The sequence below is a fragment of the Lepus europaeus genome, chromosome 2 (assembly GCF_033115175.1).
Source record: "Lepus europaeus isolate LE1 chromosome 2, mLepTim1.pri, whole genome shotgun sequence".
NCBI classification, from domain to species: Eukaryota; Metazoa; Chordata; class Mammalia; order Lagomorpha; family Leporidae; genus Lepus; species Lepus europaeus.
In genome coordinates, this window is record NC_084828.1 from 93,879,539 (window position 1) to 93,907,168 (window position 27,630).

Consider the following 27,630-nt stretch of genomic DNA (forward strand, 5'->3'; position numbering starts at 1 on the left):
TCTCTAGAATAGGGACAGTGATATTGACAGAATGTATCTTACCAGAGCCTTGCAAGGATTAAACAAATTAACATATAAAAAGTGTTTAGGTTAATGTTGGACTACAGAATGCTAGCTATTATTATACAGAAAAATAAAAAGAAGGAATTAAAAGTAATAGTATAGGGGCCGGCCTTTTGGCACAGTAGATTAATCCTCCGACTGTGGTGCTGGCATCCCATATGGGCGCTGGTTCAAGTCCCGGCTGCTCCACTTCTTATTCAGCTCTCTGCTAAGGCCTGAGAAAACAGTAGAAGATGGCCCAGGGACTTGGGCCCATGAGTGCACAAGGGAGACCCCAAAGAAGCTCCTGTTTCCTGGCTTCAGATTGGCTCAGCTCCGGCCATTTGGGGAGTGAACCAGCAGATGAAAGACCTTTCTCTCTGTCTCTCCCTGTCACTGTCAGTAACTCTACCTCTCAAATAAAAATAAATAAAATCTTAAAAAAATAATAGTATAGTGGTGGGCACTTAGCCTCACAGTGTAGGCACCCAAGTCCCATATCTGAGTACCCGGGTTGAATTCCCAGCTACAGATTCCAGCTTCCTGCTAATGCAGCCCCTGGAAGGCATCAGTGATGGCTTATGTGGCTTAGTCTTTGCTGCCCACTTGGCAAACTTACACTGAGTTCTCAGGTTCCAGGTATGGCCCCGCCCAGTCCCAGCTATTGCAGGAATTTGGGGAAGTGAACCAGTGGGAAGAAGCTCTGTCCCCCCAAATAAATAAAAAAGAATTTAAGTAATGTTATCACTAGATATGTTCTCCCCTCCCCCCAAAGATCCATTTCTATTTATTTTGAAAGGTATAGTGACATGGGGAGAGGGAGAAACATTTTTCCATCCAGTGGTCTACTCCCCAAATGGCTGCAATGGCTGGGGCTGGGCCAGCAGAAGGCAGGAGCCCAGAACTCCATCTGGGTGTTCCATGTGGGAGGCAGGGGGCCTAGCACTTGGGCCATCCTCCACTGCTGTCCCAGGTACATCAACAGGGAGCTGGATCAGCAGCTGAGCTGCCAGGACTCCAAGTGGGCTTGGATGTGGGGTGCAGCTGCCAAAAGCAACAAGCTCAACCACTGTGGCACAGTGCTGACCCCTAAGTATATTATTTGCCTTCAGTTTCATATCTTTCCAATCATTCTTCAACCTGAGCTTTTATACATTTTCTTCATAAAATGATTTTTAAATTATTTACTTATTTATGTGAAAGGTACAGTGAGAGAGAGAGAGAGAGAAAGAGAGAGAGAGAAAGGGAGGGAAAGAGAAATCTTCCATATACTGGTTCACTCTCCAAATGACTACAACGGCCAGGCTGGGCCAGGCTGGGCCAGGCTGCAGCCAGAAACATTATCCAGGTCTCCCACATTGGTGGCAAGGTCCCAAGTACTTGGATCATCTACCGTCACCTTCCCAGGCACATTAGCAGGGAGCTGGATCAGAAGCCGAACAACCAGGACTCCAACCAGCATACCATACTGCATGTGCTGTGCTCCAATGTTGGTTCCAGATTTTTAAAAAAATATGTACTCGGGGCTGGCATTATGGTGTGGCAGGTTAAGCTGCAGCCTGTGATGTCAACATCCCATATGGGCACTGGTTTGCATCCCAGCTGCTCCACTTCTGACATATTCAGCTCCTTGCTAATGCACCTGGGAAAACAATGGAAGATGGCCCTAGTGCTTGGGCCCATGCACCCGCATGGAAGACCCGGAAGACGCTCCTGGCTCCTGGCTTCAGCCTGGCCTAGCTCAAACTGTTACAGCCATTTGGGGAGTGAACCAGTGGATAAAAGATCTTTTTGTCTCTCTGTAGCTCTGACTTTCAGATAAATAAATCTATAAATAAAAAATTTACTTCTGTTCATTTTAAAGGCAGAGAGACAGAGATCTTCGATCTACTGGTTCATTCACAAAATGCCCGCAAAAGCCAGAGAAGGGTCAGGCTGACATGGGGAACCACAGTCACAATCCAGGTCTCTCACCTGGGTGGTGGGAACCCAAGTACTTGAGCCATCAACTGCTGCCTCCCAGGATGCACATTTGCAGGCAGCTTGATCAGAAGTGGAGCAACCAGGACTCAAACCAGGTGCTCAACATGAGATGCAGGTGTCCAAGCTGACTTAACTGCTGCACAGAACACCTGGCCCCAAGAATTTTGGTGTGTGTGTTTAAAGGTTTATTTAGGGGCTGCTATGATGCTGGTATCCCAAATGGGTGCCAGCAGCTCCATTTCCCATCTTTGGATTTATTAATTTTATTTGAAATGCAGAGTTATAGCAATAGAGGGAGAGGGAAGGGGAAAGAGAAAGGGAAAAGGGGAGAGAGAGAGATTGATCTTCCATCCACTGGTTTACTCCCCAAATGGCTTCTTCTGGGTCTCCCATGGAGGTGCAGGGACCTAAGCACTAGGGCCATCTTCCATTGTTTTCCCAGGTGCGTTAGCAAGGAGCTGGATCAGTCAAAAGTGGAGCAGCTGGGATGCAAACCAGTGCCTATATGAGATTCTGGCATCACAGGCTGCAGCTTAACCTGCTATACACAATGCCAGCCCTGAGTACATATGGGTGCAGGGGCCCAAGCACTTGGGCCATTCTCCACTGCTTTCCCAGGCCCATTAGCAGGGAACTAGATCAGAAGTGGAGCAGCCAGACCTCAAACGGTCACTCATATGGGATGCCGGAGTCACAAGCAACAGCTTAACCCACTTTGCTATAACACCAGTCCCACCCCACAGAATTTCTTAACTTTCTCTTCTCTTCCGCTTAACTCTATGTGGAAAACATATCCCCATTATATTAACTTATAGCATTTGTAAATGTTGTGTACTATCCCATGTTAGGGATGTTTGATTTATTCACCAAGTCCTGTAGTCTTGGACACTGAATCCACTCTCCCCCCTTTAAAAACATTATTTAACTTTAGAGGCAGAGAGATTCTTCCATTTGTACGTTTATTCACCAAATGCCTACAACAGCTAGGCTTCTGTCAGACCAAAACCAGGAACCTGAATATCATTCTGGGTCTTTCATATGGATGCAGGGACCCAACAACTTGAGCCATCACCTGCTGCCTCCCAAGGTGTGCATTGGCGGACAGCTGGAATTGGGAGCCAAGCGAGACTTGAGCTCAGGCATTCTGCTATGGGATGTGGGTGTCCCAAGTGGCACCTTAACTGCTACACCAAACACTCATCCTTACACCCTTTTTTAGTATTTTGAATAGTGCTGTGATGAACAAATGTAGGAAAAAATGGACACTATTTTTCAGGTCCCCCCCTCAACAAAAAGTTTAGTCTGGGGCAAGCATTGTGGCATAGCCTGTTAAACCTCCTCTTGCAACACCTGCATCTCATATTAGTGTAGATTCAATGCCCAGCTACTCTGCTTCCAATCCAGCGTGCTCCTAATGCACCTGGGAAAGCAGCAGAAGATGGCCCGAGTGCTTGGTCCCTGCCATCCACATGGGAGGCCTGGAGGGAGTTCCAGGCTCCTGGCGTTGGCCTGGCCCAGCCCTGGCTGCTGTTGGCATTTGGGGAATATAACAGCAGATGGAAGATCTCTCCCTGGGGCCGGCGCTGTGGCACAATAGGTTAATCCTCCTTGCGGCACTGGCACCCCATATGGGTGCCGGTTCTAGTCCTGGCTGTTCCTCTTCTAATCCAGCTCTCTGCTGTGGCCTGGAAAAGCAGTAGAAGGTGGCCGAAGTGGCCACTGCACCCACATGGGAGACCGGGAAGAAGCTCCTGGCTTCGGACTGGTGCAGCTCCAGCCATTGCAGCCATTGGGGAGTGGAACCAATGGACGGAAGACCTTTCTCTCTGTCTCTCCCTCTCACTGTCTGTAACTCTACCTCTCAAATTAAAAAAAAATCTTTTTAAAAAAAAAGATCTCTCCCTGTCTGTCTCACTGTTTCACTCTGTTTTTCAATTAAATACATCTAGTTTTAAGAAGTACTTGTTTATTCATATATTTAAGAGTTAGAATTACAAACAGAGAAGGAGAGACAGAGTAAGATCTTCCATATGGGTGCCAGCAGCTCCATTTCCCATCTTTGGATTTATTCATTTTGTTTGAAAGGCAGATAGAGATAGAGATAGAGATATAGATATAGAGATAGAGATACAGAGAGAGAGAGAGAGAGAGAGAGAGAGAGAGAGAGAGAGAATGACTATTCACTGGTTTACTCCTCCAGTGGCCCCACTGGCCAGGACTAGACTAGGCCAAAGCCAGGAGCCTGGACTTCTATCCAGGTTCCCATATGAGTGACAGGAGCACAAGCACTTGGGCCATCCTCCCTGCTTTCCCAGGCTCATTAACAGGGAGCTGGGTAAGAAGTGGAGTAGCCAGAATACAAACTGGGCCCTGTATGGGATGCTGGCATCCCTGGCAGTGGCTTAAGCTGCTGTGCCACAACCCTGCTGACCCTCAATGAAATCAATCTTTAAAAAGAAAAAACTATGGGCCAGCGCTGGAGCGCAGTAGGTTAATCCTCTGCCTGCGTCGCTGGCTTCCTATATGGGCTCCAGTTCTAGTCCCTGCTATTCCTCTTCTGATCCAGCCCTCTGCTGTGACCTGGGAAAGCAGTAAAGGATGGCCCAAGCACTTGGGCCCCTGCACCCAAGCAAGAGACCTGAAGGAAGATCCTGGCTCCTGGCTTCGGATCGGCTCAGCTCTGGCCATTGCGGCCATTTGAGGAGTGAACCAGTGGGTGGAAGACCTTTCTCTCTGTCTCTCCCTCTCACTGTCTATAACTCTACCTCTCAAATAAATAAATAAAATCTTTAAAAAAAAAAAGAAAAGAAAAAATAAAGTCTACTTCTCCATTTCTGAATCTGGACTTGACCCTGTAATTTGCTTTGCCCAATGGGGACACTAGCAAATATGTGAGCATAGGCTTAAAAAACTGTGTTCTGGGGCTTGCCACATTTTTGTTGCTGAGAATTCCAAGACCACCCTTTCTGCTGGAAGAGAGACCACATGAAGACAGTGTTCCTATGACACATGGAAGCAAGACCTTAACAAGCTATCCCAGGCCTCCCAGCTCCAGCTGGGCTGGCCCAGTCCTGAAGAACCACCCAATCAACTCAAGAACATGAAAAGTAATACATGTTTGTTGCTTTAATCTTTTAAGTAGGAGTTATTTGTTATATAGCAAAAGTTAATTGATACAAATGTCCTGTAAATATTATTTCCTGGAACAAGTTCCTAGAAGCAGTCTTTCTGGATCAAAGAGTGTGTGCACACTGCTGTACCTTTTAAAATATATTTATTCGAGGGGCTAAGCCTCCACCTGCAGCACCAGCATCCCATATGGGTGCTGGTTTGTGTCCTGGCTGCTCCTCTTCTGATCCAGCTCTCTGCTGTGGCCTGGGAAAGCAATAGAAGATGGCCCAAGGGTTTGGGCCCCTGCACCCACATAGGAGACCTGGAAGAAGCTCCTGGCTCCTGACTTCAGACCGGCTCAGCTCCAGCTGTTGTGGCCATTTGGGGAGTGAACCAGCAGATGGAAGATTTTTCTCTCTGTCTCTCCCTCCATCTCTCTTTCTGTAACTCTACCTCTCAAATAAATAAGTAAATAAAATATGTTAAAAATGTGTTTTAAAATATATATATATATATATATATATATATATATATATTCGAAAGGTAGAGCAACAGAGAGAGGAGAGAGAGAGAGAAATCTTCCATCTGTTGGTTCACTGCCCAGATGGCTGCAATGGCCTGAACTGGGCCAGGCTAAAATCAGGAGTCAGAAGCTTCTTTGGGTCTCCCATGTGGGCACAGCGGCCCAAGCACTTGAACCATACTCGACTGCTTTCCCAGGTGCATTTGCAGGGAGCTGGATCAGAAGTAGAGCAGCTGGGATTCAAACCAGTGCTCTGATATGGGATGCCAGCATTGCAGGCAGTGGCTCAAACTGCCACACCACACAGCGGCCACACACTTCTGTTTCTTTTCATTCATCACTGCCAAATCCATCCATTTCTCAGCCATCAGCACTAGAGTGCCCGTATTGCCCATCTGTGTCGGTACTAGATGCGAACGGTCCTGTTATCTTCATGACTTCATTGTGTTAGCACCTAAACTGTTGTCCATACCTTCTCAATTCACAATCGATTTAGGGAAAGGCAATATATATATATATATGTGTGTGTGTGTGTGTGTATCACCCATATAGGAAACGAAGGGCAGAAAAGAGGGAGGAAAATATGAGAGGAAAAGATGAAAAAACGGAGGAAAGAGAATTACAGCATAGAACCATCCCCAAACCTCTTATGAACAGCATCCTTAGCACATAGTCAGGAATGATTCTGAGTCTGGTGAATCATTTTGGTAATGAAAAAGACACGAAAGGAGAATGTCCATTTGGGCCAAGCCTAGCGAATCTGAAAACCCTGAAAATACATACCGGCATTTTCACGCCTGAGCGCAGCTGATTCTCACAGCAACTTTCTGAGACAGGTTCCCATTTTACAGATGAGGAAAACTAAGCATCAGATATTTCAAGTAACTTGATAGAAAGCATACAGCTGATAAAGAATTGAACTCAGAGTTGGGTCCAGGTTTGCCTGGCTTAAAAACCGATGTGTTTTCCAGTTACCCTTTTTGGATGGAATGTGGCAAAAGACTAGCAACTAACGTTGGGAGTACAGCCTCCGTGATTCGTACTGCTGACCCGCTCTCAGGAAACTCCCTGGGTTTGAGCTGCAGCTCTGCCACTTGTTAGCTGGTGTGGCTCTTGGTACTCTGTGCCTCCATTTCCCCATCGGCAGAATGGTTAAAAATATCAGGTGGGGGCCGGCGCCGCGGCTCAATAGGCTAATCCTCTGCCTTGCGGCGCCGGCACACCGGGTTCTAGTCCCGGTCGGGGCACCGATCCTGTCCCGGTTGCCCCTCTTCCAGGCCAGCTCTCTGCTGTGGCCCGGGAGTGCAGTGGAGGATGGCCCAAGTGCTGGGTCCTGCACCCCATGGGAGACCAGGAGAAGCACCTGGCTCCTGCTATCGGATCAGCGCGGTGCGCCGGCAGCAGCGCGCCTACCGCGGCGGCCATTGGAGGGTGAACCAATGGCAAAAAGGAAGACCTTTCTCTCTATCTCTCTCTCACTGTCCACTCTGCCTGTCAAAAAAAAAAAAAAAAAAAAAATCAGGTGGGGGGGCCCGCGCTGCGGCGCAGCAGGTTAACACCCTGGCCTGAAGCGCTGGCATCCCATATGGGCGCCGGTTCGAGACCCAGCTGCTCCACTTCTGATCCAGCTCTCTGCTATGGCCTGGGAAAGCAGTAGAAGGTGGCCCAAGTGCTTGGGCCCCTGTACCCACATGGGAGACTCGGAAGAAGCTTCTGGCTCCTGGCTTCAGATCAGCTCAGCTCTGGCCATTGCGGTCATTTGGGGAGTGAACGATCAGATGGAAGACCTTTCTCTCTCTCTCTCTCTCTCTCTCTGTAACTCTTTCAAATAAATAAATAAATCTTTAAAAAATAAAAAGTATCAGGCGAGTGAGTGAACACGTAGACATGAAGCATCTGCAACCGTGGCCAGCACAGAACACAGTGCTGCCTGAACTGACTTTTTCCAGTACAGTGTTGCAGAGGCCCTGAGCCTTTTGTATTTCTTTTTTTTTTTTATTAAACTTTTATTTAATGAATATAAATTTCCAAAATATAGCTTATGGGTTACAATGGCTTCCCCCCTCCCATAACTTCCCTCCCGCCCGCAACCCTCCCCTTTCCCACTCCCTTTCCCCTTCCATTCATGTAAAGATTCATTTTCAATTCTCTTTGTATACAGAAGATCAGTTTAGTGTATATTAGGTAAAGATTTCAACATTTTGCCCATAAAGCAACATCGAGTGAAAAAACTACCATTGGATTACTAATTATAGCATTAAATAGCAATGTACAGCACATTAAAGACAGAGATCCTACATAATTTTTTTTCAAATTAATTAATTTTCTATGCCATTTCCATTTTAACACCAGGTTGTTTTTTTTTTTTCATTTCCAATTCTCTTTATATACAGTAGATCAATTCAGTATATAATTAGCAAAGACCTCATCAGTCTGCGCCCTCACAGAAACGCAAAGTATAAAAATACTGTTTCAGTACCAGTCATAACATCACTTGGCTTTAGACGACACATTAGGGACAGATCCCACATTATTTATTTATTTATTTAATAGGTAGAGATATAGATAGTGAGAGAGAGAGAGACAGAGAGAAAGGTCTTCCTTCTGTTGGTTCACGCCCCAAATGGCTGCTACGGCCGGCGCTGCGCCAATCTGAAGCCAGGAGCCAGGTACTTCTTCCTGGTGTCCGATGCGGGTGCAGGGGCGCAAGGACCTGGGCCATCCTCCACTGCCTTCCCAGGCCCCAGCAGAGAGCTGGACTGGAAGAGGGGCAACCAGGACTAGAACCTGGTGCCCATATGGGATGCCAGCGCCGCAGGCGGAAGATTAACCAAATGAGCCACGGCGCCGGCCCCCGAGGCTTTTGTGTTTCTGACTATTGCATTGCCAGGACGTCCTTTGGCTTTGGTTACCACAGTCACACCCACACACCCGCTGGGGCAGGGCCCACTCCGCTGCCATGCCGCTTTTCATTCGTTTGAGGAGGAGGGAAGTGGTGAGTTGGTGAGTGTTGTCATCAGAGAGAACACAAACAGCTGCAGAGACCTGCTCCACATCGATTTCCCAAGTCCTCGCTGCTGCCAACTCCAGTACGGTTGCCTGTAAACACTGCTTGCTCTGGGAACCCCTGATTAGCCTACAACCCCTGGTTCCTACCTCACTATGGGAAATAGAACAGGCTTCCCCAGTCCTAGAATTCCCATACCCAGTTAGAGTTTACAGAGTGATCGCAATCATCATGAAGTGATAATAATACACGTATGCCCACCAGCAGCCAGTCTCCTTAGCCCTTGACAAATCCTGTTGCTTAATTCTCCCAACTGGCCGGCGCCGAGGCTCAACAGGCTAATCCTCCGCCTTGCGCCGCCGGCACACCGGGTTCTAGTCCCGGTTGGGGTGCCGGATTCTATCCAGGTTGCCCCTCTTCCAGGCCAGCTCTCTGCTATGGCCCGGGAAGGCAGTGGAGAATGGCCCAAGTGCTTGGGCCCTGCGCCCGCATGGGAGACCAGGAGAAGCACCTGGCTCCTGTCTTCGGATCAGCGCGATGCAGGGGCCATTGGAGGGTGAACCAATGGCAAAAGGAAGACCTTTCTCTCTGTCTCTCTCTCACTATCCACTCTGCCTGTCAAAAAAAAAAAAAAAAAAATTCTCCCAACCACCCTTTGAGGTGACTCCTATTCTTGTTTCCATCTTGCAGATAAGCACACTGAGTCTGAATGCAGACTCTCTCTCACTAATCGTGACACCATTCTTCCTCCTGCTTGGGGACCTGAGATTCCGGGGCGGGCAGTGGCTCAGAAGGCAATGGCATGATTCTCAGCCTCATCTGGTGACCATCCACAAGCATGGTCCACGCTGGAGCAGGAGGAGGTCAGAGGGCGAGCTGGGCGTCAAGACATAGTTTGCACATTTGCCACTACTTCAAGAAGCCATCCCCCTTTCAGGAGGCCTGGGAGGCAGGGAGTGGGGCCATGGAACAGTAGCAGGGTTCAGGCCTGGGAGGAAGGAAAAGTCTTCTTGCTCCATTGCCATCTCCACGCTGAGAGCAGGACGAGTCAGCCCCCTCCCCCCAGCACAGAAAACTGTGGGCACTCTTCCACCAGCCGACTGCAGCAGAGCCAGGCCTGGTGACGGAGTGACAATATGGAAGGCAGATGGCAGATGCATGGATGCCACACTATTGCCTCGCAGTTAAATATTGCTTAGTGTTTTTTTTTTTTCTTGTAAACCTCCCAAATAAAATGGTTTGCTTTCCTCAAGTTAGAAGTGTTAGCACGTCTTTTCTTTAAATATCTGTGTGTGGCTGTTTTTTTCCCTGCCAATTTGTCACCATCTGTAACCCTCCCTTTATGAGATGATCTGATGACAGCACTTATGGTGGAGAGTAAAAGTGCATCTTGAGGCAACAGGGGAGAGTCAGTGGGTGTGCGCTGTGTGTGGATGCTGGATGGCCCCCTGCCCTGGCATGGGGATGGGTGGGGTGCCCAAGGGCCGTGTGCTTCTCGTGTTGGCTCTGGGTGTGTTGTGCGTACACATGCGGTGTGAGACTGTGCCATGCGTGTGCTGTGTGCTGGGCTGTGCGTCTGTGTGGTGCTTGGAGTCTCGGTGCTGGGGACACCCTGCTTGTGGGTGAACTGCCTGTGCGCCCTGTGGGGGCTGACCGATGAGGGGCTGGGGGCTACTGGGAGACTACTGGTGGTGGTGGGGGGCTGTTTCTCTAGGGTGTTTGAAGGGCTTGGCGAGGGCCTGGAGTTTGTGGGACTGGGGCCTAGGAGAATTAGCACAGTTGGATCTTGGCTCGAAAGAAAATAAGTGATGGGCGGCTCTCAGGAGGGTGCCCCCGAGATGGGGGTCCCGGGCATTGCCGAGGCGCAGGGGCTGCCCGCCAAGAGTCCCGCGCGCACTCTCCCGTCCCCTTCGCCACCCGCGCCCAGGGCGGGGCGCCGCGGAGGAGGGGGACTCGGCGGGCGGGGCGGGGGCGGCCGCGGCAGGGCGGGGAGGGGCGGCGGCGGCGGCGGCTGGGATGGTGGGCGGTAGCGGGGCCGGGCGGGGGTCCGGGGCCGCTGCCCGGGAGAGGGCCAGCCGCGGGCAGCCCTAGGCGCCGCCCGGCCCGACTCCACCATGAACGTCGCGCTGCAGGAGCTGGGCGGCGGCGGCGGCGGAGGCGGCGGCAACGTGAGTGGGGGCCCCGGGTTCCCCGGGGAGAGGACCGGAGTGGAGGGATCGGGCTGAGGACGGGGTGTGGTGGAGGCAGAGGGCACCAGGCCGGGGAGTCCGGCAGGTGGGAAGGGGCTATGGTCGCCGCCGGGCTAGGGGCGCAGGGGCAGGGCGGGGGGCACCCAGCCCTCTCTGGCTGACCTCGGTTGGCGCCCCGACTGTCTGGCAGATGGTGGAGTACAAGCGGGCCACGCTTCGGGATGAAGACGCACCCGAGACCCCCGTAGAGGGCGGGGCCTCCCCGGACGCCGTGGAGGTGGGCAAGGGGGTCCTCCCGTGCTCAGCAGGCCCCAGCCCTGGCGTGACGCCTGGCCCACTCAGGAGCTCTGGGCTGTTCTGGAGGGTCGCCTGCCCCCACCCACCTCCGCTCCATCTCGGGCCTCTCTGCGCTGGGACTATGGTGAGGCGAGCTCAGCCATGACGTTGCACAAACGGGCTCCGGCTCGGGGTGCCGCTCGGCCTGCCTCGTGGCTCCGGGTCCGAAGTTAACCCCCTTGGCGTCTTTGCTCCGTGGCTCTGGACGCTGCCCGCGCCTTCACCCTCTGGGAAGACATCTGCGATGGCGGATCCCCGGCCTGCAGCTCAGGCGCTCGCTGTCCCTCTCTTTCCCAGGTGGGATTCCGCAAGGCGACGCGACAACTCCTGGGCTCGCGCACGCCGCTGGAGCTGTCGCTGGCCGGGGTCTCTCTACTGCTGGCGGCGCTGCTTGTGGGCTGCCTGGTGGCGCTGGGGGTCCAGTACCACAGAGGTAGGTGGGCAGTGGGCACCTTTTCCCACCCTCAAGGCTGCTCTAAGATTTTCTAAGACTGGTTGGGGCCAGCATTCCCCACGGAAAAGTCTATGGCTGCCCCCCTTCTGCTGTCGTGGTCCTTGGGACAGTTCGCTTGCTTCTCCCCAGACTGTCTCCTCCTCTCCGGCCTTGTCCCCTGCCACAGACCCATCCCACAGCACCTGTCTCACCGAGGCCTGCATCCGAGTGGCTGGGAAAATCCTGGAGTCCCTGGACCGCAGGGTGAGCCCCTGCGACGACTTTTACCAGTTCTCCTGCGGAGGCTGGATTCGGAGGAACCCCCTGCCCGATGGGCGTTCTCGCTGGAACACCTTCAACAGCCTCTGGGACCAGAACCAGGCCATACTGAAGCACCTGCTGGGTGAGGAGCCCGTGGGAGCGGCTGGCCGTGTGCCTGGACCGCGCCCAGTGCCCAGCTCAAGGCCTGGCACTGGGCAAGGACTCAGGAAGTACCCCTGCGTGGAGAGCATTCACTCAGGGCTCTGTGAATATGCTGGGGGGCGGGGGGGCTGGAGCAGGGGGCTCCTGACACGTGGGGCCAAACCGAGGGGGGCAGATCTCTGAGTGTAGTGGAGCGGTCCGCTGGACCGCTGTGCTGTCCTGCATGCCAGGGAGGCCGTAGTACTTAGGTGTTTCTGAATGTCTGCGTGGACCGGGAGAGGAAGCCGTGAGCTGCCAGTTGCAGGCAGCACACCACAGCTGTGACTCCGTGAGAGGACTGCTCGCTGAGGAGGCTGGGAGTGGGCCACCCCCTCAGCTGCTCACCTAACTGCCACCTGGACGCCGCGGTCTGCCCCACAGAAAACAGCACCTTCAACTCCAGCAGCGAAGCCGAGCGGAAGACACAGCGCTTCTACCTGTCCTGCCTGCAGGTGGAGCGCATCGAGGAGCTGGGAGCCCAGCCCCTGCGAGACCTCATTGACAAGGTAGCCCCGCAGGGTGGTCTGCGGGGGGGTGGGGGGGGCGCTGCCACCCAAGAAAGCTGTGGGGGCCCCTGTGCCATGGGTGCCACCTGTGGTCTGTACTCAGATCGGTGGCTGGAACATCACGGGGCCCTGGGACCAGGATAACTTCATGGAGGTGCTGAAGGCAGTAGCGGGGACCTACAGGGCCACCCCATTCTTCACCGTCTACATCAGTGCCGACTCTAAGAGTTCCAACAGCAATGTCATCCAGGTGCCAGGCTGGGGGAGGGACTTAAAGACCCTTTGCTGAGCCCAGACTCTCCTCCCCTGCCCCTCCTCCCCAGTCCCCACCCTGCTCCTCATAGGGGTCCGGGTTCTGTATGGGAGGGAGGACTCAGATTCTCTCCTTGCTGTTGCAGGTGGACCAGTCCGGGCTCTTTCTGCCCTCTCGCGATTACTACTTAAACAGAACCGCCAACGAGAAAGTAAGGGTCATCCTGAGCAGCCCTGCCCACTGCTCAGTGGGGCTAATGCCTGTTGAGTTTTCCCTCAACTCAGGGTCAGAGCAGGGAAAGTGAGCCTGTCCTGTTGCCTAGGGAGCCAGTGGTCCTTCCTTCTCTGTTCTCCCGGGAAACCATTGCACAGGCACCCACAGGCATTCCCTGGGGGAATGTCCATTTCAGGGCCATTGTCACAGGAAGCTTTCAGTGTTGATGAGTTCGTGGGCACAGACAGCTGAGAACAAGGTTGGAGGGAGAGTCTGTCTCTAGGGCTCAGGAAGCCAGAGAAAGTTTCCCGAAAACATCACCTTTAAGCCAGGCCCTTCAGAATCCAGAAAGTGGAGGCAAGCATGCTGGGTGGAGAGAACAGTAACCCAAAGGGTTGAAGGCCTCATGTGCATGGACCATGCAAAGGAGTCCAGTTCGGCTCAATGTGGCGGCCAAAGCAGCCAGGAGGCTGGTTATAGAGGGGGCCTTGAATGCCGTCACTACAGAGTTTACTCGGAACCCTTGGAGGGCCACTGCCCACTGCAGGACAAGGAGTGACCTGGCTAGTGGTGCTGGGCTGGGAGACGTGGACACTAGACACACACCAGGGAACCTGGACGTGAACTGAGAGTCTCTACCCTGCTCTGGTCAGAGGCAGCAAGAGCCCACGAGGCCATGGCGAAGGAAGTGTCAGGAACACGCGCGTTGAGGGCACCTGGCTGTAAGAAAGGGGAAGAGAAGGGGGAGATGGTTCAGGCTGCCAACCTGGTGAGAACAGCATGGAGGGCTCCTTAGAGAGGCAGGGGTGTCTGAAGGACGACGGCTTCGGGGACCTGAGGAGCGAGGAGGCAGTACGATGTCACAGGAGAGACTCGAACTCAGACCTGGGTTTCCGTCCCAGCTCAGCTGCTTGGTGCGAGTGAGTTATTCTCTCTGAGGTGGCTTCCTCATCGGTGAAAGGGGATCGACCACAGTGTGTGCTCACATGGGGCTTGGGAAGTGTGCAGGGGGGCAAGCCTCTGCCCCGGCACGGGGCAAACCCTCGGGGTAGGGGGCTGCTCACTTGAGATGTGGCATCTGGGGGGCCGGGCACCTTCCGCAGGGAGGAGGCAGCAGATGACTGTGCGTGGGGTGGTGCAGAGAGGAGACCAGGGCTTCAGGGGGCCTCTCCTTAGAGAACCACACAGGGGCTTCGGGGAGGTCAGGGCAAAGGACAAGCGGACAGCCCAGAAGGGGAGCTTCGTGGTTTGAGGGCAGCGGGGAAGAGAGTGCTGCAGGGCAAGACAAGCAAGAGAGCCCTTTGGCCTGTCACTCATCTGCCAGCTCTCCCCAGGCATTCCCGGCACGTGGCGCCAAGACCCTGCCATTGCCCCTCCGTGGGGAGAGGACGTGTGCCGGCTCGCTCCTCAGCTGCCTTGTTGGCGGTGTTGGGACTGTCGCAGGGGAGAAATGTGGGCTTCGTAGAGGAGGCACGGCCCAGAGTCAGCCTAGCTCCAGGGCACAGGTGCGCTGTGCTGAAGGGAAGAGTTCCACGACGGGGACAGCCCGTGCCAAGGCTCTGGGGTGAGAGGGGCCCAAGCCGTTTGAACAGACGTGTAGACTTGTGAGATGTGGATGCTGTGGGTCAAGTTCAGGATGTATCCTGCACGAAATGAAAAGGGATGTGAGGCAATGTGTGTGTGATCGGACTTCATGTGACTCAAGATGGCAGAACCTTGGGAATGCAGGAGAGCTCTGCTTCATCCGATGCTTCGGGAGGGGCGAGGGGACGCCTTGGCACTGGCCAGCCGGCAGCATGTCCCTGGCTACCCCGGGGCAGGAGGCCACTGGTGCTGGGATGCGGGGGATGCTGAAGGTAAAAGCAGGGTGACAACTAGGTTACAGCAGGGCTCAGGGAAGCTGCCAGGGTCTGAAGCTGAAAGTCAGGAGGTGGGCAAGGGGCTGGTGTGAGACCACCCACTGGTTGTGCTCACCATCCTGGGTAGGAGCCGGAGTGCCTCGGGTCAGAACCCAAAGCCCCTCCTCTAACTCCAGGAGCTGGAAGAGGAGAGGCGTGGAAGAGGAGAACCTCTAAAGGGCATAGAATGGATACCAAGGGCCGTAAAGAGGAGATGGCCTTGGCATTGGAGGGAGCCTGGCCAGGGCTTCGGGCTAAGAGCAGAGAGTGATCTCTGGGTGGAAGGCAGCAAGGCACTGGGGCTGAGCAGAGCAGGTCCTCATCCTTTTAGCCAGCAGTTATTTATTGAGCAGCTACTCTGTGGCAAACGCTGTGGACTACAGGCCTGAGCAAAGTGAACACAGTCCCTGCCCTTGCGTAGCCGGCGTGCCAGCAGGGGAGGGCGCAGCTTGAGTCTGCTCTGGGCTCAGGTGGTGCTGTTGCCCTGGAGTCATCTGGGCTGGGCTACGTTCTGACCCTGCCGTCTTCCAGTTTGTGATGTGACTGGAGTCGTCTCCTCCCCCCTGGAGCAGAAGACACATTAGCTATCAAGCTCTTAGCAGAGATTGAGCTCTGGCTATGCAAGGGGCTGCTAAATATTTCTTTTCTGTCCTGTGATGACCAGAAAAGAGTAGAGAAGTAGCAAGCATGAGGCCTGGCAGAATGATTGATAGAAAGGACTTGGGGGACAGTGGTGTAGCATAGCTGTGGCATAGCGAGTAGGGCCTCCACCTGCAATGCCGGCATCCCATATGGGTGCCGGTTCGGGTCCTGGCTGCTCCACTTCTAATCCAGCACTCTGCTATGGCCTGGGAAAGCAGTGGAGGATGATCTGGGTCCTTGGGCCCTTGCACCTACGTGGGAGACCTGACTCCTGGTTTGGGAACGGCGCAGCTCTGCTGTTGAAGCCATCTGGGGAGTGCCTCTGCCTCTCTGTAACTCTGCCTTTCAAATAAATGGATAAATCTTAAAAGAAAAGAAGAGAAAAGTAAAAGAAAGAAGGGACTTGGGGCTGCCAGGGGCCAAACTCTCCATGGGGCCCACTGGCGGGTCACTGATGGACTGGGCCGACTCACAGGGCTGCAGGGAATAAGGTAAAGCAGCAGGCGAAGTAGCTCCATCCCTTGGACAAAAATTTTTTCAGCTTTATTATTTAATTGAAAGGCAGAGTTAGAGAGAGAGAGAGAGAGAGAGAGCGCTTCACCCTCTAGTTTACTCCCCAATGGCTGCAATAGCTGGATATGGGCCTCGCTAAAACTTCTGGTCTCCTACGTGGGTGCAGGAGCCCAAAGACTTGGGTCACCTTCTGCTGCTTTCCCAGGTTCATTAACAGGGAGTGGGATCGGAAGTAGAGCAGCTGAGTCTTGAACTGGCACTCATGTGGGCTGCTGACATCACAGGCGGTGGCTTTGGTGGCTTAACCGGCTGTGGCACAACACCCCCTGCCCCTGCCACTTCCCCTCTTCCCCCAGACAAATCTTTGCAGAGCACCCATCCTGTGCCAGCCCCATCTTACAGTGCTGCAGGAACCTGGAACAGTGCCCTCTTGGAACATGCCTTCTCTTAGGGAAAAAGGGTAATAAGCAAGTGCACACATAAATAAGATCTCGCAGACCGGGGTAAGCTGTAAATAAAGAATGGAACGGGGTCATCAGGAAGCAGGGCCAAGCAGCCAGATCCCAGCAGCCTCGGGCAGGATCTGTTGCTGGGCTCAGGGGGTGACTTTGACAGGTGCTCACTGCCTACCTGGACTACATGGAGGAGCTGGGGCTGCTGCTGGGCGGAGGGCCAAGCTCCACGCGGGAGCAGATGCAGCAGGTGCTGGAGCTCGAGATCCAACTGGCCAACATCACTGTGCCCCAGGACCAGCGCCGCGATGAGGAGAAGATCTATCACAAGATGAGCATCTCGGAGCTGCAGGTGGGGAAGGCGGGGGTGGGGGGGCTGGAGACATCGGGAGGGGCTGGGGCAGGCACTGTCTCCAGGCAGCCACCCACGGCTTCCCTCCTTCCCTCACTGTTCTCAACTTCCCAGCGTCCCATTCTAGCCCACCCCATGCTTTCACCTCTTTCTTGTCATGGATGGATTGGGTTAAAACTGTGTCATTGCCCATATGAGATGTGCACAAACTTCTCAGAACAGTGATGGGGCCCCTTCCTGTGCTAGAAACCGGCCTTGAGGAGATGGGTTCTGGAGAGGTTGGGGGGGGGAGCTCAGCAGGGGAGCCCAGGGATGCCGGGGTGTCCCGGGGAGTGGTATTTTATCAACTGTTATGACAATATTGGAATATCTGTGTCCCAGCTGAATATCACACATGGTTTTCCTTGTACAACAAGTGGTTGGGGCGCCCAGATTGAGGGGCGCTCAGGCTTGGGAAAGGGTTTATTGCAGAAAGGAGTTACCAAGCAGCCAGTAGCTGTTGCCATGGCAATGGGAAGGGCTCCCAGGCTGCAGCCGCTCGGTGGGGTGGGGGGAGGGTCTGCTGGAAGCCCAGCGGCCTGAGATGTTCTCACTCGCAGGCTCTGGCACCCTCCATGGACTGGCTGGAGTTCCTGTCGTTCTTGCTGTCACCGTTGGAGCTGGGGGACTCGGAGCCTGTGGTGGTATATGGGACTGACTATTTGCAGCAGGTGTCAGAGCTCATCAACCGCACACAGCCAAGGTAAGGGGGACCCGAGGTGCAGGGGCTGGGACTCAGGGCCCTTTGGGGGTCTCCAGGAGGGACTGGGCAGAGTGGCCTGGCACGGGCAGACAGAGCAGCGTTTGATAAGGCCCCTGACCTGCCAAGCGTCAAGTCAGAGCACCTGCAGCCCCTCCTTCCAGGCCAGGGTCGCAGGGTGCCCACTGCGATCTGTTCCCACGCCTTGCTCCGCCCTCACTTCTCTAGGCAGGATTTTGGTCCCAGGGGGAAAGAGAGACTCTGGCAGGGGGAAAGAGAGACTCTGGAGCAGCTGCCACATGTGCCTCCCGGGACTCCTGCTGCCTGCACATCCCTGGGAGTCGGTTTAGGGTTGGGGGGGGAGGGTGCCCTTGCCACCTTCTCCTTATTTTCCCTTCTGACTGCCAGTGTGCTGAACAACTACCTGATCTGGAACCTGGTGCAGAAGACAACCTCCAGCCTCGACCGACGCTTTGAGTCTGCCCAGGAGAAGTTGCTGGAGACCCTCTATGGCACCAAGAAGGTGTGCCCTCTGCCTGCGATCTGGGCCAGCTGCTGCTGCACACCCACAGTGTGCCCTGGGTGCGCAGGTGCAGACTATGCAGAGACAGAATGTGCCATGGAGCCCTCTTGGGGGCCAACCCCAGCTCCTCCATTTATTTAACCTCTGGGGCCTTAGGCATGTCACGCATAATCTCTGACTCCCCCTTTCCTGGGCTGTAAAACAGGAATAACCTGCAGGGTTGACGTAAGGATGAACCTAGTTAATTAGCGTAAATGACTCGCCTACCCAGTGTGTGGTGTGTGCAGCCGCTTTGGGGCGGTGGGGGAGGGCCTCAGGAAAAGCTTCCCAGGAGAAATGCCCGATGAGAAGTGAGTCCACTAAGAAAGCGGGGGAGGGCGTGCACGTGCCCAGGGGACAGAAGGAACACCCCAATTCTCAAACAGGGAGACAGGGAGGCCAAGTTTGGTCGGTGTGGGTGGGCACGGGGCAGCCCATGCAGTGACCTGACTGCTGTGTTTGGTTTTCTCAGACATGGGGGGCCATAGGGGTGATGGTGGTTACGCAGTGGTGGCTAACTGGAAGGGGGACGTGGAATCAGGGTGTTGAGTTAGGAGGCAGCTGCCATCTTCAGGCAAGAGCTGGTAGTGTTGTGGGCAGGGAGGTGCCAACGGGGTGGACCCAGGAGAGTCCATGGAAACTGGCACTGGATTGAATGCGGGGGTCAGGGAGGTGGAGGAAGCTGGGGTGCTCCGAGGTCTCTGGCATGGGGGTCTTACCGGGTATAAGACTGGGATGTGGAGCTGAGCAAAGAAGCTTCTGGACTCCCGTGGGCCCCATTAGAGACGGAAGAGGACAGTGCCGAGTGCAGGGTGGGCAGCGTACGCGCTCCAGCTGAGGCCTTGCTGCCGGCACTGGCATGCTTTGACATGCTGCTCCTCCTTTGCTCTGGAGCATGAGATGGGAGCCAAACCCAGGCCTGTGCTGCCAGCGCTGAGAGGGGCTTGTCCCAGACTGAGGGACAGCGCTCTCCCTGGGGCCTCTTTGTCCCTTCACAGTCCTGCCTGCCGAGGTGGCAGACCTGCATCTCCAACACAGACGACGCCCTTGGCTTTGCTCTGGGCTCCCTCTTTGTGAAGGCCACGTTTGACCGGCAAAGCAAGGAAATTGTGAGTCGATGAGTTTCTTCCAGCACGACCCCTTGTTTTGTTTCAAACTCACTCTTGTATGTGTGTGTACGCGTACAAAATAAAACTGCAAGGACACTCATAAACACAGAAGCAGCAGTTGCTTTAGACAGTTGGATTAGGAAGAGGTTTTTTATATATATATATAAATATCTATTTTAAAAGCAGAAATACAGAAAGAGAAGGAGGGAGATAAACAGACATCTTCTATCTGCTGGTTCATTCTCCAAATGGCCACAATGGCCAGGCCAAAGCCAGGAGCGCGGAGCCTCTTCCAGGTCTCCATGTGGTTGGCAGGGGCCCAAGCACTTAGGCCATCTGCTGCTGCTTTCCCAGGTACTTTAGCAGGGAGCTGGATCAGAAGTGGAGCAGCCAGGTCTCCAAACTGGTGCCCATGTTGGATGTTGGCACTGCAGGTGGAGGCTTAACCTATTTTTCCACAGTGCCGATCCCAGGAAGAGTTTTTTTTTTCCTTTAAAATTTTCTGTATTTTCCAAATTTTTAATAGTAAGTTTCTGTTTCCTATATAGTTAGAAAATATAAACTTATTTATAAGGAGATGATAATGGCTGTGTTTAAAACATTACCCACAAGGTGTTTATGGTGGTGTCATTCATAATCGAGGAAAATGAATACAGCTTAGAGGAGAAGGGAAAAGTAAATTGTGCATATGGTAGATTATGAGGCAGCCTTTACACTAAAGGTATGTATACATCTTTAGGTGAACAAAGTAGGTTACCAAAAAAGAGACTATTCAGTATAATTTTATATGTATATTGTGTGTGTGTGCACTTGTGTGTTCAGGCGGGGAAAGAGCACGAGAAGTAGAACATGAACGTCGGGAAGCCATCTCTAAGTGACTGTTCTCTTCAACTCTTCCCAATTTTCCAAGTTTCCTATTGATGGCTTCCTTTTATGCTCAGTGCTCCATGGAAATGCTAATGTTGATTTAATTAACACATTGGCAATTAAAAACCGATTGCAACAGAAGCCACCTCCAATCCCAGACCCTTCACAAGCAGAGAGCCTTCCTTCTCATCCTTCCCAGATACCGCACAGCCTGAGCTCCTGGGTCTGAGAGGGGGCGGGGCTGTGGAGGGGTGGGGGAGCAGAGAGGCAGGAAGTGCAGGGGGAGGACTGAGTCATGTCCCCCGTCTCCCAGGCAGAAGGGATGATCAGCGAAATCCGGACTGCCTTTGAGGAGGCCCTGGAACAGCTGGTTTGGATGGATGAGAAGACCCGCCAGGCAGCCAAGGAGAAAGTGAGCGGTGGCTAGGGTTGGAGCGCCATCTGGAGGTGGGGATGGAGAATACAGTTTTCCTAGGAACCTGGACAGGGAAAGCCTTAACCTGGTCTTTTCAGGCAGATGCCATCTATGATATGATCGGCTTCCCAGACTTCATCCTGGAGCCCAAAGAGCTGGATGATGTTTACGATGGGGTGAGTACCAGTGCTCGCCAGTACTGAACTTCAGCCCCGGGGGGAGCACTGTTCCTTGGGCTCCGTCACTGGGGCTTGAGCACTCAGAGGGAGGGAGGGAGAGAGGGAGGTACTTCTTGGCCCCTTCAGGGGCAGATGAAAGCAACCAACACTAGCTGAGGGTCTGTGCTGGGCCTGAGGCCAGGCAGTGTGGAAATACCATGTGAACGCATAGGGGCTGGGTGTCAAGTTGGAGTCACCTGTTTCTGTCCCTAACTAGTTATATAACCTAGGGCAAGACCTCTCAGAGCCCTAGTCTCGTTACCTGCAAAACAGATGTCCTGCTAGCACCTAGCTCGTAGGTTACTGTGAGAAGGAAGAAGGCAGTATGTACAAAGGACACGAGGGCGGGCACTTGGCACAGTTTTAAAAGGCCTCCTGGGACGTGTGTGTCCCATTATACTTCGAGTCCTAGCTCCAACTCCTAGCTTCGAGTTCCAGCTTCCTGCTCATTTGCCCTCTGGGAGGCCGCAGGAGATGGCTCAAGCAGTTGGGATCCCTGCTATCTGTGTGAGAAACCTGGATTGAGTTACTGGCTCCTGGCTTCAGCTTTGCCCAGCCTTAGCCTGTGTGAAGTGAACCAATGAGTGGGATCTCTTTGTCTCTGTCTCTCTCTGCCTCTCAAATAAATAAAAAGTTGAACAAAGTCAAAACAAAAAGCACACTGCCTGCAATGTAAATGCTGTTTATTTCCTGGCAAGCACCATTTACTAAGCAGTTTACCCCATTTCACAGCTGGGAAAACTGAGGTTTGCAGAGGCACTAATTAGCAGCCATGCTGGGACTATTATTTTCTCTAACATGTTCTCACTCGCATTCTGCTTCCCAACACTCCCGTAGTACGAAGTCTCTGAAGATTCCTTCTTCCAAAACATGTTGAATTTGTACAACTTTTCCGCTAAGGTGATGGCTGACCAGCTGCGCAAGCCTCCTAGTCGAGACCAGTGAGCGTGGGGGCTGGGGCGCAGGCAGTTGGGGCAGCAGGAAGGGTGGGGGGAGGTTTGCAGGGAGAAGGGCAAGGGTGGCAACGCCGATCCCAGACCGGAGGCACAGGGCCCTTGCAGGAGATCGGGCAGGGCAGCTAGGCAGGGAAGGGCCACAGGAGCCTTGGCCTCTTGCCTCCTCTTCCCCCAGGTGGAGCATGACGCCCCAGACGGTGAACGCCTACTACCTGCCAACCAAGAACGAAATTGTCTTCCCTGCTGGCATCCTGCAGGCCCCCTTCTATGCCCGCAACCATCCCAAGTATGGCTGAGGCAGGAGGGCCTGGGGTGCTGGCACCTGGGGCCTCTGGGTTGAGCTGGGAACAGGGCTGGGGGTGGGATTCAGCAGGACCCCTCCTACCACGGTCTGACTCACCCCGTTCCTCACCCACTAGGGCCCTGAACTTTGGTGGCATTGGTGTGGTCATGGGCCACGAATTGACACATGCCTTTGATGACCAAGGTAGGGGCCCTTGGAGCTGTACCCTCCAGCCCAGAGTTCCCAGTGGCTCCCGCAAGGCTTTGGGATATTCGGGGCCTGGTGGGGGCACTCCTGCCCCCAGGAGTTGAACGCTGGTCCTGCTGGGTGCAAAGGTGAGTTCTCCACAGGGCGCGAATATGACAAGGAAGGGAACCTGCGGCCCTGGTGGCAGAACGCGTCACTGGCGGCCTTTCGGAACCACACAGCCTGCATGGAGGAGCAGTACAACCAGTACCAGATCAACGGCGAGAGGCTCAACGGCCGCCAGACACTGGGAGAGAACATCGCCGACAACGGGGGGCTGAAGGCCGCCTACAATGTGAGTGGCCCTACAGCCGGCCTGAGGTGGGGTGCGCGGGGTGTGTGTGTGCCCGAAGCACTTGCCGAGCCCTGTGCTGACCCCAGGCTTACAAAGCGTGGCTGAGAAAGCACGGTGAGGAGCAGCAGCTGCCGGCCGTGGGCCTCAACAACCACCAGCTCTTCTTTGTGGGATTCGCCCAGGTATGGGTTCTGGGAGGGCCTGGGGCCTGGGCATCTCTCTCACCTGTCATGGCCTCCTGCGCAGGTCATTAGCGTCCTGGGCATGCAGCAAAGAGGCTGGGAGATGAGAGCGATGTTGGGGTGCGGATTGCGGGCTGGGAAGGCCTGGTGCCGGGAGCCTCACCCCCTCCCCGGGAGGGAGGGGTCTTGGGTGGGATTTTGCAGATCTCATGGGGACAAGGGGAGGGAGCAGGTGTTGATGCTCAGCGTGCCTGTGAGGTAGGTGTGGAGAAGACCCTGAGCTCAGGGCCACCAGGAATAAAGCAGCAGAGTGAGGGCTCGGGCAAGGGCTGCCCTGGGTGCTTGGGCCACAGCAGGAAGCCTCGGGGGCTCTGCTTTCCGCCCCCTCCACCCCCCAGCCATATCCGGCCTGGGCAACCCAAGATCCAGTACAACTTTTGAAGGGCTTCGGGGGTGCTGGGGAGGAGGGCGTGGTCCCTGCCCTTGGTGCTGGTGGCAAAGGGTCAGGGCAGAGAGGCCGGCTGGGCCAGGAGTGGCTCTGTTACAGCTGAGTCTGTGGCCCAGCTCCACACCAGACACCTACGTCCCCATGTCTGTCCCGGCCTGCAGGTGTGGTGCTCGGTCCGCACACCAGAGAGCTCTCACGAGGGGCTGGTGACCGACCCCCACAGCCCTGCCCGCTTCCGCGTGCTGGGCACCCTCTCCAACTCCCGTGACTTCCTGCGGCACTTCGGCTGCCCTGTGGGCTCCCCCATGAACCCAGGGCAGCTGTGTGAGGTGTGGTAGGCCTTGGGTCTGGGGTGGGGGTGGGGGTGGGGCGGGATGGCCCAGGGCAGCTTGTCCGGCAAAGCTGTCTCCTCCTGGCCCTGGAGTAAGCTCACGTAAGCTGGGCTGGGTCCAGTCCCTCCACATCACATGAGTCCCGGTCCCCTCTCAACCATCACGTTGTGCCTCTGCACTGGGGGTGCCCCTGCCTCCAGCAGAGCCCCCACCACTCACTGTGACATCCTTCCGTGTCACCCTGCCCGGAGAAGGTCTGGGCGGGGGGGGCCAGTCCTCACAGGAAGGAGTCTGCCTCTTCTGGCCCCAGGCTTGCTCAGCTTGGTGGCCGAGGGGCCTGCTGTGCCTGCCCCACTCTGCCCATGCAGGGCCTGGGCGGTGGGCCTCGCCCACTTCTCCCCCAAGCTCGCTCAGTGCTCATTTGAGAGTGGACTCAGCTCCCTTCAGCCCTGCCCTCAGCGGCTGCCCCTGCCCCGCGCTCTTGTGCTGCTGCTTCCAATATGGCTACCAACCCTCACCAATGGACCAGCTGTGCCCAGCGATTAGTGGGAGCTCCGAGGCCTTTAAATGCCTTCCTGCTGCCCCCCGCCCCGTCATTTCCCTGGGCTGAGAGGGGAAGTGTGTATGTCAGGGGGGTCCTGGGTCCTGTGTCCTAGGGCCCAGACTTTGGGGGCTGATTGATTCTCCCTGGACCAAGCAGAAAAGCAGACAGGGAGAAGGAAGGACAGAGTTTATTTTTACAGGGAAGAGGGCGGGGAGGGTGTGGTCTTGGCCCTGTGGGACCCTGTGCCAATAAAATAGCCACACACCCATCGGCCTGTCTCTTCCTTCAGCCCTGTTTTCATTTATCCACTTACCCATTCCACCAGCACTTACTGAGCATTACTGTGCACCAGGTCCTCTCCTCTCAGACACTTAGCAACTCACTCACCAGGCCCAGAGCACCGAGAGCTGAGGTGCTGAGAAGCCAGAGACAGCCAGGCAGCATGCTGCGGTGGCAGCCGGTGGATCTGGCTGACAGAGCGCCTCCTCCGCTCGCTGGTGGCCACATGCCGATGGCTGGCTGCCCTGCAGCGGATGCGCTTGTTGCTCCCCTGCACTGTGGGTGCAGCTATGCCTGACCCTGAGTCTGGCCAACCACTGGGCTAGGGCCGGCTTGGAAGACAGATGGTCCTTCCCCTGCCGCAGAGGGAGGCCCTGTCCAAGGCAGTGCACCACCGCCTGCGGTGCCGAGCTCTGGCGTCTGCTCATGGCTGAGAAGACAAGTCCATCTTTCCACCTGCACACATCCATCAAGGCCTACCAAGTGCCAGGCGCAGAGACTGCAAATGTGGCCTCCGCCCTCCACAGTGAGGGAGGGAAAGCAGCATTTAGTGAGCACCTCTTGTGTGCCAGGCACCTGGGCTAGGTGGCTCATTTCTTTACTCATTCATCATTTATTAATGCACACATTCATAGATGGCTTTCTCACAGATGCGTTGGTTATCAGTCTTGTGTCAGGCTCTGGTGGTGAGTGACATGGCTTCTTCCCGTAGGAGACATCGTCTTTGGCACTTTCCCCTTCATGAACTCACCTAATCCTCAAGGCAGCTGCATCTTAGAAGTGCTGGTCGCCATCATTTAGATCTAACCCCTCTGCCACAGTCAAAGTAGCCTGGATTGAAGGTGAAGCTCTGATAGTTGTATGACAGAGAGAGAGAGATCTTCCACCTTCTGGCTCACTGCCCACACAATGGCCAGGGATGGGTCAGGCTGAAGCCAGAAGCCTGGAACTCCATCCAGTCTCCTATGTGGGTGGCAGGGGCCCAAGCACGTGCGCCATCTCCCGCTGCCTCCTTAGGCACATTAGCAGGAAGCTGGCTGGGAAGTGCGGCAGGCAGGACCTGAATGGGCCCTCCAGGACGGGATGGCAGTGTCGCAAGCACTGACTTAGCCAGCTGCACCACAACACCCAGCCCTGGAATTCAGATGTTCTTAGTCACCACCTGCTAGTCTTCCAAGTCACGACAGAATTTCAACTCCAGCATCTTCTGGGCAGTTCCATCACATTTCTCAGTGGACCATCACCAGCAGGTGCATTTCGTGCAGCCTAGTTCCCCTGGGCCAGGCACATGTGACAGGCAGCTGCAGGGAAACCAAAGCATGTGTTGACCTAAATTAAGCCAAGCAGCACCTGTTTGTTGAGCACGCCAGAGGCAGGGCCAGGTGACCATTAGGTGACAGGTGTAACCTTCACCCTTGTCGCCCTGTCAGGGTGATGAGCATGGATCCGGGCTGTGTTCGGATGTGTTCAGGCAGAGGGGAAGTAGGGATCATGTTCCTAGACAGACACATGACAGCAATTATTGGTGAAGCGCTGAGTCAGCCTCTGTGCTGTGCCATTGGGAACTCTGACGAATTCCAACCCACATAAGACAACGTATGCAAAAAAAAGAAAGCCTGGTCTCACACTTGGGAGCACTCTGGAAATGGCCAGTGAAAATAAGCATAGTCCCAGGGGGACTATCATCATCCACACAAGGAGAATCCTGACAGTTTCCCGATGGCCAGGCCTGGGTTCCAAAGAGAGTCGCCCATAGGTCATTCTTGCACACAATGACAACCCGAAGATGAATGCAAAGCCATTCTTTCATTCATTCATCCATTCAGCAAATATTTGTCAGGGCCTGTCACCAGCCAGGCATTAGGCTGGGTGCTGGGGGCACAAAATGAATAGGACACAGTTCCTGTCCTCCAGGAGCTCAGAGCCTAGGGAGTGAGAGATATGAGCCAACTGTGGTGCAAGCAGAGGAAAGAAATGAACAGGTTGAAAGGTAGGATAGGAAAAGCTTCCTAGATGGGTGACAGCAGCTCAGAGGATAGGTGAATTTGCTAGCTAAAAGAGCTGGGGCCAGTGGTGTGGCATAGTGTGTAAAGCCACCACCTGCAGTTCCAGCATCCCCTATGGGTGCCGGTTCGAGTCCCGGCTGCTCCACTTCCAATCCAGCTCTCTGCTATGACCTGGGACAGCAGTGGAAGATGGCCCAAGTCCTTGGGCCCCTGCACCCACGTAGGAGACCCAAAGGAAGCCCCTGGCTCCTGGCTTCGGATCAGCACAGCTCTGGCTGTTGTAGCCATTTGGGGAGTGAACCAACGGAAAAGGAAGACCTTTCTCTCTGTCTCTCTCACTGTCCACTCTGCCTGTCAAAAAAAATAGTAAAGAGCATTCTATATGGAAGACATAGCAATGCAGAAAGGCTGATCAGCTCAAGAGGCAAGGCATGGTCAGAAGTGGAGAAATGCTTAGGACGATCAGAAGAGGAAGTGAAAGGAACACAGTGAGAAGTCTGGAGAAAAGGCAGCAGTAATAGTAGGTGTGCAAACAGATTGTAGCATCCGCTGTGAGTCCTGGGAATTACCAGTAAGATGAGCCACAAGGTAATCTGGATGTTTGAAGAGTAGCACATAAAGTAGCAACCCAGTGGAAACATGCAATGCTGCCTGCCACCAGGGGCACTGCTGGTATTGCAATAGTTCGTGGTAGCTTCAGGTTGAATGGATCGCAGACAATCAGAGTTATCCATAAGTTACGTAGCTGTGCAGCTCAGGCCGTGCTCAGGGGCAGCGTGGCAGTCTTATGGCCATTTGAGGGAAGCAGGAAGTGGCAGCTAATGGGTTGGTGCCCAGGTGGAGGCAGTTTGGCCACAGAGTTGAAAGTTTGGCCAAATGAGAGCAAGGACTGCTTCTGGGAGAGAGCTTTAGCTGAAATGAAGTGTGAGGCAGGACTTTGATGTTATCGAGTGTCCTTGAAAATACCCGCCAGGCATTTGCGTTTGGCTAGAGAGGATTTGGAAGCCTGGTAGTTGAAAAATAAAATGAACACTGCTTCCTTTCTAGTTGCCAGGCACTTGATATACACTGTCTCCTTTCACTCACATTTTACACAGGCAGCAACCAGGCTGATTTAGATAGCCTGCCATGTTGTACAGCTAGTGAATGGCAGAATTTGTTTATTTATTTATTTATTAATTTGAAAGGCAGAGTTAGGAGGAGAGACAGAGAGATCTTCCATCCACTGGTTCAC

At 54.3% G+C, this 27,630-nt stretch overlaps 1 protein-coding gene across 5 annotated transcripts in view; it reads left to right on the forward strand.

Annotated features, from left to right (window-relative positions):
- ECE2 (endothelin converting enzyme 2) overlaps positions 1-23,573 on the forward strand; it is a 41,085-nt gene extending 17,512 nt beyond the window's left edge. Inside the window, exons 1-19 of one of the 5 annotated variants that reach the window (XM_062210699.1) lie at positions 10,781-10,834; positions 11,046-11,276; positions 11,489-11,624; positions 11,812-12,027; positions 12,468-12,592; positions 12,696-12,842; positions 12,991-13,056; positions 16,727-16,915; positions 17,515-17,657; positions 18,063-18,177; positions 19,215-19,325; positions 20,506-20,604; positions 20,706-20,783; positions 21,663-21,766; positions 21,957-22,067; positions 22,201-22,268; positions 22,415-22,605; positions 22,692-22,787; positions 23,397-23,573. In XM_062210699.1, coding sequence (XP_062066683.1) covers positions 10,781-10,834; positions 11,046-11,276; positions 11,489-11,624; positions 11,812-12,027; positions 12,468-12,592; positions 12,696-12,842; positions 12,991-13,056; positions 16,727-16,915; positions 17,515-17,657; positions 18,063-18,177; positions 19,215-19,325; positions 20,506-20,604; positions 20,706-20,783; positions 21,663-21,766; positions 21,957-22,067; positions 22,201-22,268; positions 22,415-22,605; positions 22,692-22,787; positions 23,397-23,573 — 2,457 coding nt within the window. Of the gene's footprint in view, positions 1-10,780; positions 10,835-11,045; positions 11,277-11,488; positions 11,625-11,811; positions 12,028-12,467; positions 12,593-12,695; positions 12,843-12,990; positions 13,057-16,726; positions 16,916-17,514; positions 17,658-18,062; positions 18,178-19,214; positions 19,326-20,505; positions 20,605-20,705; positions 20,784-21,662; positions 21,767-21,956; positions 22,068-22,200; positions 22,269-22,414; positions 22,606-22,691; positions 22,788-23,396 lie in introns of those variants that run through there. The other 4 variants (XM_062210710.1, XM_062210682.1, XM_062210720.1 and 1 more) reach the window with 4 other exon arrangements.
- Positions 23,574-27,630: the final 4,057 nt, after the last annotated feature.